This window comes from Pseudochaenichthys georgianus, unplaced genomic scaffold, assembly GCF_902827115.2.
Source record: "Pseudochaenichthys georgianus unplaced genomic scaffold, fPseGeo1.2 scaffold_1321_arrow_ctg1, whole genome shotgun sequence".
In the NCBI taxonomy this organism is placed as follows: domain Eukaryota; kingdom Metazoa; phylum Chordata; class Actinopteri; order Perciformes; family Channichthyidae; genus Pseudochaenichthys; species Pseudochaenichthys georgianus.
Genome location: NW_027262210.1, coordinates 1 through 10,064, shown reverse-complemented (window position 1 = coordinate 10,064; position 10,064 = coordinate 1). Strand labels below are relative to the sequence as shown.

General features: G+C 41.1%; 1 protein-coding gene across 1 annotated transcript; it reads right to left on the bottom strand.

Annotated features, from left to right (window-relative positions):
• Position 1: 1 nt before the first annotated feature.
• On the bottom strand, positions 2–9,270 carry naa20 (N-alpha-acetyltransferase 20, NatB catalytic subunit). Its single transcript, XM_034077121.2, has 6 exons — positions 9,162–9,270; positions 5,676–5,700; positions 4,647–4,737; positions 2,993–3,128; positions 1,600–1,745; positions 2–288 (listed from the first exon to the last, which is right to left on the bottom strand). The coding sequence occupies exons 1-6, from the start codon at positions 9,212–9,214 to the stop codon at positions 203–205; spliced, it is 537 nt and encodes a 178-aa protein (XP_033933012.1). The 5' UTR covers positions 9,215–9,270; the 3' UTR covers positions 2–202.
• Positions 9,271–10,064: the final 794 nt, after the last annotated feature.

The following is a 10,064-nucleotide window of genomic DNA, read 5'->3' as shown; positions in this document are numbered from 1 at the left end:
CTCATGAGCAATCTTTATTGTACGTCCATGTTTTTCTGCATTATACAAACGTCAATTCAAACCGTCTTTGTGTCGTTTCTTAAGAACAGGCGCCTTCAGAGAGTCCACTGGGTGGGGGGCAAAGGCTCTCTGAGCGCTGGTCTTTAATATGTACAATGAAGCTGTGGTTTATACAAAATGATGGTCAGAGAGCCAGCGGCTGTTATTCGATGTCCTCCGGGCGGACGGGGTGAGGCAGCGGGACGATCGACTTCTTCTCCATGTCTCGGGATAGCGCCTTCCTCATGTCTGGAAACAAGGGGAGAAGACGGAGGGATAGTCAAACCGAGTGTGGGTTTGACATCGGGTGGTTTCCGAGCTAAACGGCAGATTTATGACATCGTGGCACTCTAAAAATCTATCGTTCAAAAGCCCATAAATAAGGTCGAGATGTTTCTTTCTCAAACGCCTGATCAGCCCAGAGTCTATGGAGATGTCGTGTCTTTAGATATAATATAAAACACGTCAGTTTGCAGCCAAATGATCCACCGGATGCCCTTCACTTCACTTCAAATGACCGCTATCAGCAATAACACAATTATTCTTGCAAGAAATGCTGGTCTTTGGGAAGCACAAACTGCTGTCCAGGGGGTCCGCGGGGTCTTAAAGAGTATGAAACGTTAATAAATCAATTTACCGAAGATGAAAGCTATAAAAAAACGGCATTTTCCAAGATGTTACATTTTGTAGCTTGTTTTCAATAAGTATCCGTTTACGCCGGTTGCTAAGCAACGGGGAAATGCAAGTCTGCGTCCAAATGGTTGGAAGATAAGGAGGAAGGACAATCAATACTGTCTATAGTCAATGTGAGGTGAAGTGTGTCGCCATGGTAACCGGTTAGAACTCCAAGTGGAGATGAGGTCTTACATTGACTTCAGGATTGCTGCATAGACCCTGATTCTGTAGAGTATTATTAACGTAAACATCTGCAAGGATTTAAGCGACTAAAACATTTATTTAGCCAGCCTTCTAGATAGATACTTGATTTATGACATAGTCCCACTGACGAAACGCTAAAAATCTATAGTTTAAAAGTCCATAAATAAGGTTGAGATGTTTTTTTCAAACACCATCAGCCCAGATGAAATGTGTGTTGCTCAAGGCTTTGAATATAGTATATTAAAAAAATAGTGTAGTATATATAGTATATAAAAAAAAAAATTCTTCAAAAAGGTGTGTTTTGTAGATTCTCAAGAATAACACGCATTTCTTTGTGCAAGAAAATGCTGGCGTTTAATTCTTTGAGAAGCACAAACTAAACGTCTGCAAGGATTTAAGCCACTAAAACATTCATTTATTTAGATCGATACTTGATTAATCCCAAATAGGGAAATCATTTTTGTTACAGGACCAGTGTGCTCAACATTAAAATACAAATACTTCAAAGTGGAAAATACTATGTTTAATTTAAAGACGGTATTTGTAGAAGAAGACGGCATTCATGAATAACTTTTGATTAGCTTCTACAGCTCAGTTCTCGGAAGCAACTCACTCCCAAGACCACCCGTGTCTTTGGAACGGGGATCACCAGATGGATGCTGTGTGGATATTGATGCTCACCGTAGGCGTCTTCGTCCGGCTCCCCGTTGCTGGCGGAGTAATACTCGATGACCGTGCGGTACACGCTGTAGCCCAGGCGCTTGTACATGTTCACCGCCACCTGGTTCGAGACGCGCACAAACAGGTCCACGAAGAACCCGCCCTTCCTGAAACACAACATTCAAGCCCGTAATTAACACGTCCGGGATGAAGAGATCAAGACGAGATATTTCCAGAACAAAACATTTATATCAACGCGTTCAGAACTCATGGGGAAAGTGTAAACTGCCACCTCCAGGATGAAGAGATGACCTCTGCTCGCTTTCCAATACGAGTTATCGGAATATGAACGGAAAGGGAATTTTAAACCTTAATAAATAAATATAACGTGTTCAGAACTCTTGGGGGGAAATGTATTTTTTTTAAACATCGATATTATTAGTGAATGATCGCAAAGATTGACAACATGTCGAGTGCTGATCAAATAATTGGTGAAGAAAGTCTTAAAGTGTATTTTAACACATTTTATAAGCCGTCAGAACTCGTGGGTTATCCGTCGCCCCTTTGGAATAGCGGGTAGCGCCCTCCTCCACACGAAGGTCTTCATTCCTCAAAATAAAACATGAATCCTAGGGGGGGGGGGTTACGGCCCGTCTGCACTACAGCCATCGAAAAATGCTTTCAACGCTTCGCCCATTCACTTGAATGGGGTGAGGTAGTTGATTTTGAATGTTCGCCGAACTGCATTGTGGGGAGCGTGGCTTTGCATCGCGAGCATCAAAAGTTGAACAATGTTCAACTTTTGAAGCTCGGTGCTTGGCATCAGCCAATCAAATCCCGCGTATGCAAATCTAACGGTACAAGCGCTAGCCAATCAAATCCCGTGTATGCTGGGAGAGACGACGCAGGTCATTTCCTCATATTCAAAAAAAGTGGAGCGGTAGTGAATCACCCGGTGCTGAACGATCAGTCTCTGTTCATCTACCGGGATACAAACCGGAGGAGCGAGGCATGGAGGGAGGCAGCAGAGACAGGGGGTGGAACAGGTAGGGTTTCGCCTGTTTGGGGAGTTTATATCCAGTTTACTTCGTTTTAACATCGCTATTGCTTTGTATGCCGGGGCGGGAGATTCCTGATTGGTTGTTGGTCGCGTGAAATCGCCAAGCCTCAGACACGCCCAGCTTCAAGATCTTTTGATGCCTGTAGTGTAGACGGGCCGTTTGGGTTATTTAGAGAGTCTGAAGAAAACCCACAAGTTCCTTCTATTTAAATATGGACATCTCCTCTCATCGTTATCCACCTCTTTGTTCATGTCAAATAGATCTGCACTCTACAAAGCAGAAGCCCCCTTGGCGTCCCCCCCCTCTGCAGACGAAGCGTGTTGACGTTCACATTCAGGATGACTGAACCTCACCTCTCTGAGATCTCCTCGAGCATCTCCATGAGTTTGGCAGCGAGGCCCAGTCTCCTGAACTCAGGGGCCACAGAGAGAGCCGTGACGTGGCCGTGCCACTCCTCCCGCGCCACAGATCCCTCCGCCTTCCCCATGACTGCACACAAAAAAAAAAAGTAGGACACTCACTGAACACGAGAAGAGCCTAAACACGTTTTCTAGAGCCATTATTAAGGTGTCGAACTCAAGGACTTCATTTCATGTGTATTTCTGTTTGTCTCGATGTATTTTCTTCATTGTTGTTTTATTCTCTGTCAAAAGCGTCTTTGAGTTTTTAGAAAAGCGCTATAGAGGCGAAGTCCCTCCCTTTCCTCCATGGGTCAATGCAGAGAGAACGATTATCTTTCGATCCCGTTTGAATTGAGCCACGAATTACACACATGATGTTTGTCAATTTAAAAGATAATTGTGCAAGTCAATACAATTTAAATGTGTCGTAACACTTCGTTTGTGTGAAACCGCTCAATGAACTACATCTCCCGCCTCGCACCACACACCCAGACGGCCGTCACGTTGAAACATTTCACTTCTTTCTCTCAGAACGAGGCGGAAAGTATTAAAAGAGGTGGAAATCACTGCAAGTCTGGGCGCGTTGAGAGCTGCACACACACAAGGGGAGTTAGTCGGTTCCGTGAGAGCCAGCGTGCGGGACCGGGACTTGTAGTCTTTCTCGTTGCGTATTTTTCAGCGTCTTATATTTCAACAGTTTTACGACAAACTGTGACTTTTTGACACGGAAATTATTTGTTAAGATTGACAAACATCATAATTCGTGGCACAATTCAAACGGGATGGAAAGATAAGTTCTCTCTCCATCGACTTCAATACATACTTTTTCAGAAATAAGGTCCCGTGGGGCGGAAGTAGACGGGCGGGACTTCGCCTCTAAATAGTATAAGTGTCATGTATTATTATATGGTTACATGACGCTTTACAGAAGCACGTTGTCCATAAACTACATGTCCCACAATGCATCTCATATCAAACGTCTATTGCACAGTTTTGTTTTTATTAGTTGGCTCTTGGTGTTCTTGTGATCCTGAAGCGACAGAATCAATGGGTTGAAAGTGACCAAGAGAAGCTTCGTCACGCTTTATGTTGTTCTATTAAACATTCGCATAAAGGTTGCACTCAAAGGTTGTAACTATATAAATATATAATGTATTATATTACATTATTGCCTCTGAATTGGATTATTATCGGATAGGATAATAACTTCGTAATGAACTACGTCTGAAAGCAGAAGCCCAGGGCAAATAATAGCTTCGGTGGGCATGTCACAAAACGAGATGCATTGTGGGACATGTAGTTTGTGGGCCACCTGCTTCTGTAAAGCGGCATGTAACCGTATAATAAACGTATTATATTCTTTGCAAGCTCTTGCGGGGCCACATCAAATGAAGTCGCGGGCCGGATTTGGCCCCCGGGCCTTGAGTTTGACACCCCTGGTCTAAACTTTCCACATACTGCCTTGACAATACGAGCAAAGAAAAGGACGTGTATTTCCTCGTGCACATATCTAAAGGCACCAGAGGACCTTTGACAGCGATGTATGTTAGAATGAAAAATAGTGAATTTCTCTTGTAAATATAATGTTGTTTAAAGAGTAACTCACTGTATCCCATGAGTTCCCCTCCAGGAGCTTCAGCCACGATGAAGTACTCGGGCCAGTGGGCCAGGTACTGCAGGTAGAACGGGATCCCATACTGAGGTCAGAGGTTAAGGAAACAACGCGCTTATATCACATTAGAATAGACTTTTATAAATATATGACATGACGGGAAGATGTCAGAGTCTTTAGCGAGTGAAGATGACGAAGACGATGATGAAGGTGTTGATGAAGATGATGGTGACATCTTGCTAGCAGGTATAGTGCAGAATTATGAATGACTTTAATTAACTATTACAGCACTCCACTGCAAGAGGAAATGCTTTCTGTCAAATTAAATAAGAACAAAATTAAATCTTAAAGGTCACCTATCGTGCTATTTCAATACTATAGGTCTCAGAGATATACAAATATATAAAAAACATGTCTATGAAGTGTTTTGCTCCAAATACCAAACAGATCATTCTTGCCATGCCTCATATCCCTCTGTTTCACTTCCTGTTTCTAAAGTTCTGATTTGGGGATAAAGCTTTAAAGAGGAGGGGGCGGAGCTTATGCGGGACCCGGCAGCTACCGTCTAAACTAAATACTGCCGTGATGAAACTCCATATCATGGATCATCAAGGCTCTGAAACAGTCTGGAGCTCAAAGGCTTTCTCTCTTGCCGGTTACACCACAAGGTGAGTTCCTTTCTACTTCCTGCTTCTTCACACACATGCTCTCCAGCACAGGTTAGCTCTGAGTGTTAGCTAATGTAAACACCGACCATATTACGTCCAAAGCAGTCGGGCATTGTTTCTGATAGCAACGTTTCTGATTGGCCCGTGGGTCCACATTTCAGATATTACGTCATATCGGACGCAAATCTGGATCAGCTCCGTTGTTCCCCGTTTTTAGAGATTTGGGTACGGAGGAAAAGAGAGGGGGTTTATTTCCTGACGCTGCGTGAGTTCCCCGACACACCGGGGACACACCAGGGACACGTAAAAAGTACATTTTGCATGATAGTTCCCCTTTAAATGGAATGGAGGATACAGTTTCTGTCAAAGGGTCCAGGTTGCTGTTGGACAAAAACACAGACAAACATCAGTGATTAAAATCATTAAATGTTATTTATCATACGTCAATTTAACATCATTTAAATACACGCTATGAAGTCGCAGTTAAAATCAGAATCCCTTTATATTCGTTCAGAAGAGGCAAAAATAGCAAGAATGTGAATTAAGAGGTAAGTATTTAATATTAAAGATACAAATATATACAGAAGCAGTATTTAAAAAATAAATAAGTGTAGCATGTATATGTGTTGTGATAGCAGCTAAATAACAGCAGAAAAAGTACAATAAATTAAATATATAAAAGTATATATTGCATAAAGTTATTTACAGATTTGCAGTTGAATACATATGTTAGTTGCTAATTAGCTCGCTCCTCATTATTTTTAATTAGAATTAGGATTACTTAAATCTCGTTTTTGTTATTTTATATCAGTATGTAGTGTTTCTACTTTAAAGAGTCCTCTCCTGCTGATGTTCAGGTGGATATCAGTATGTAGCGTCTCTACTTTAAAGAGTCCGCTCCTGCTGATGTTCAGGTGTATATCAGTATGTAGTGTCTCTACTTTAAAGAGTCCTCTCCTGCTGATGTTCAGGTGTATATCAGTATGTAGTGTCTCTACTTTAAAGAGTTCTCTCCTGCTGGTGTTCAGGTGTATATCAGCATGTAGTGTCTCTACTTTAAAGAGTCCTCTCCTGCTGATGTTCAGGTGTATATCAGTATGTAGTGTCTCTACTTTAAAGAGTCCTCTCCTGCTGATGTTCAGGTGTATATCAGTATGTAGTGTCTCTACTTTAAAGAGTCCTCTCCTGCTGATGTTCAGGTGTATATCAGTATGTAGTGTCTCTACTTTAAAGAGTCCTCTCCTGCTGATGTTCAGGTGTATATCAGTATGTAGTGTCTCTACTTTAAAGAGTCCTCTCCAGCTGATGTTCAGGTGTATATCAGTATGTAGAGTCTCTACTTTAAAGAGTCCTCTCCTGCTGATGTTCAGGTGTATATCAGTTTGTAGTGTCTCTACTTTAAAGAGTCCTCTCCTGCTGATGTTCAGGTGTATATCAGTGTGTAGTGTTTCTACTTTAAAGAGTCCTCTCCTGCTGATGTTCAGGTGTATATCAGTATGTAGTGTCTCTACTTTAAAGAGTCCTCTCCTGCTGATGTTCAGGTGTATATCAGTATGTAGTGTCTCTACTTTAAAGAGTCCTCTCCTGCTGATGTTCAGGTGTATATCAGTATGTAGTGTCTCTACTTTAAAGAGTCCTCTCCTGCTGATGTTCAGGTGTATATCAGTATGTAGTGTCTCTACTTTAAAGAGTCCTCTCCTGCTGATGTTCAGGTGTATATCAGTATGTAGTGTCTCTACTTTAAAGAGTCCTCTCCTGCTGATGTTCAGGTGTATATCAGTATGTAGTGTCTCTACTTTAAAGAGTCCTCTCCAGCTGATGTTCAGGTGTATATCAGTATGTAGAGTCTCTACTTTAAAGAGTCCTCTCCTGCTGATGTTCAGGTGTATATCAGTTTGTAGTGTCTCTACTTTAAAGAGTCCTCTCCTGCTGATGTTCAGGTGTATATCAGTATGTAGAGTCTCTACTTTAAAGAGTGCTCTCCTGCTGATGTTCAGGTGTATATCAGTATGTAGTGTCTCTACTTTAAAGAGTCCTCTCCTGCTGATGTTCAGGTGTATATCAGTATGTAGTGTCTCTACTTTAAAGAGTCCTCTCCTGCTGATGTTCAGGTGTATATCAGTATGTAGTGTCTCTACTTTAAAGAGTCCTCTCCTGCTGATGTTCAGGTGTATATCAGTATGTAGTGTCTCTACTTTAAAGAGTCCTCTCCTGCTGATGTTCAGGTTGCATATCAGTATGTAGTGTCTCTACTTTAAAGAGTCCTCTCCTGCTGATGTTCAGGTGTATATCAGTATGTAGTGTCTCTACTTTAAAGAGTCCTCTCCTGCTGATGTTCAGGTGTATATCAGTATGTAGTGTCTCTACTTTAAAGAGTCCTCTCCTGCTGATGTTCAGGTGTATATCAGTATGTAGTGTCTCTACTTTAAAGAGTCCTCTCCTGCTGATGTTCAGGTGTATATCAGTATGTAGAGTCTCTACTTTAAAGAGTCCTCTCCTGCTGATGTTCAGGTGTATATCAGTATGTAGTGTCTCTACTTTAAAGAGTCCTCTCCTGCTGATGTTCAGGAGGTGTATATCAGTATGTAGTGTCTCTACTTTAAAGAGTCCTTTCCTGCTGATGTTCAGGTGTATATCAGTATGTAGTGTCTCTACTTTAAAGAGTCCTCTCCTGCTGGTGTTCAGGTGTATATCAGTATGTAGTGTCTCTACTTTAAAGAGTCCTCTCCTGCTGATGTTCAGGTGTGTATCAGTATGTAGTGTCTCCACTTTAAAGAGTCCTCTCCTGCTGATGTTCAGGTGTATATCAGTATGTAGTGTCTCTACTTTAAAGAGTCCTCTCCTGCTGATGTTCAGGTGTATATCAGTATGTAGTGTCTCTACTTTAAAGAGTCCTCTCCTGCTGATGTTCAGGTGTATATCAGTATGTAGTGTCTCTACTTTAAAGAGTCCTCTCCTGCTGATGTTCAGGTGTGTATCAGTATGTAGTGTCTCCACTTTAAAGAGTCCTCTCCTGCTGATGTTCAGGTGTATATCAGTATGTAGTGTCTCTACTTTAAAGAGTCCTCTCCTGCTGATGTTCAGGTGTATATCAGTATGTAGTGTCTCTACTTTAAAGAGTCCTCTCCTGCTGATGTTCAGGTGTATATCAGTATGTAGTGTCTCTACTTTAAAGAGTCCTCTCCTGCTGATGTTCAGGTGTGTATCAGTATGTAGTGTCTCCACTTTAAAGAGTCCTCTCCTGCTGATGTTCAGGTGTATATCAGTATGTAGTGTCTCTACTTTAAAGAGTCCTCTCCTGCTGATGTTCAGGTGTATATCAGTATGTAGTGTCTCTACTTTAAAGAGTCCTCTCCTGCTGATGTTCAGGTGTGTATCAGTATGTAGTGTCTCCACTTTAAAGAGTCCTCTCCTGCTGATGTTCAGGTGTATATCAGTATGTAGTGTCAAGTTTGTATGTGTATTGTTTGTAAAATAAAATAATTAATAAAAAAACAATAGTATTTCACTTTCTTTTTTTTAAAACCTAATAATATGGAGAATACAAATATAACTAGCTACCGAATAGTGAGCTTGTTTACTTTCAAAACATGTGCCGATTCCTCCAGAAGACCCTAACAATTCACTATATGTTCCTATCAGATATATCACCTAATATTATCTCTAATTAAAAATATAAACACTTAAATCCGTGTTATTTATGAATGGAGTTCTGCACAGCAACGTTGTCCGGCATGTTAGCCTGCTAGCTGCTAAACAACAACAACATCAGGACACAAACACAGCAGCACGTGGTGAAGGAAGCACGAAAGGAGAGTTCAACTGAAGGCAATTCACTCACATGTTGTTGAATTTGAACAGATCATCGCAGTTAAAGGGTCTTAATGTTGTCATGTCGGCTATTTGTGTCCTTTCACCCCCCAGAGGAAGAGAGGATTACTTTACAGGAGATCAGAAAGAGAACAGCGCTAACTGGCGACCGGGAGGAGGTACTGCATCCACTTTTCCTCCACTACATGTATTTAATACCTTTAGTTACTTTACAGATGTGGATGAATGATGTGAAATATAATCAAGTGTTCAATCAGACTTGAGTTCCACCTGGAGTAAATCCACCAGCTACCCTGCAGTCTACAAAGTACTTCAGACTAGCTGCACCTTCACCAGCTTTGAGAACACTTTCATGATCAATCATTATAAAACATATCATATATATTATTTTGAAAGGGACCAATCTGCACAACGACTACTTTCACTGTCTTTCACTATATTTAGATGAGAATACTTTTCTACTTTCACTTGAGGAACATTTTGAATGCAGGACTTTTACTGTAACAGAGTATTCCTACACTCTGGTACTTCTACTTGTACTCAAGTGCAAGATCTGAGTACTTCTACTTTTACTCAAGTACAATATCTGAGTACTTCTACTCAAGTACAAGATCTGAGTACTTCTACTTTTGCTACAAGATCTGAATGCTTCTACTTCTACTCAAGTACAAGATCTGAGTACTTCTACTTTTACTCAAGTACAATATCTGAGTACTTCTACTTTTACTAACTACTAGATCTGAGTACTTCTACTTTTACTACAAGATCTGAGTACTTCTACTTTTACTAAGTACTAGATCTGAGTACTTCTACTCAAGTGCAAGATCTGAGTACTTCTACTTTTACTACAAGATCTGAGTACTTCTACTTTTACTCAAGTACACGATCTGAGTACTTCTACTTTTACTCAAGT

Coding starts and splice junctions, on each gene's coding strand:
- naa20 (XM_034077121.2), bottom strand. CDS start 9,214: ATGACAACATTAAGACCCTTTAACTGCGATGATCTGTTCAAATTCAAC. Junction 5,701..9,161: donor CTGTTCAAATTCAACAACAT/GTGAGTGAATTG, acceptor TTTGTCCAACAG/CAACCTGGACCCTTTGACAG. Junction 289..1,599: donor GCCGGACGAAGACGCCTACG/GTGAGCATCAAT, acceptor CCTTGTTTCCAG/ACATGAGGAAGGCGCTATCC.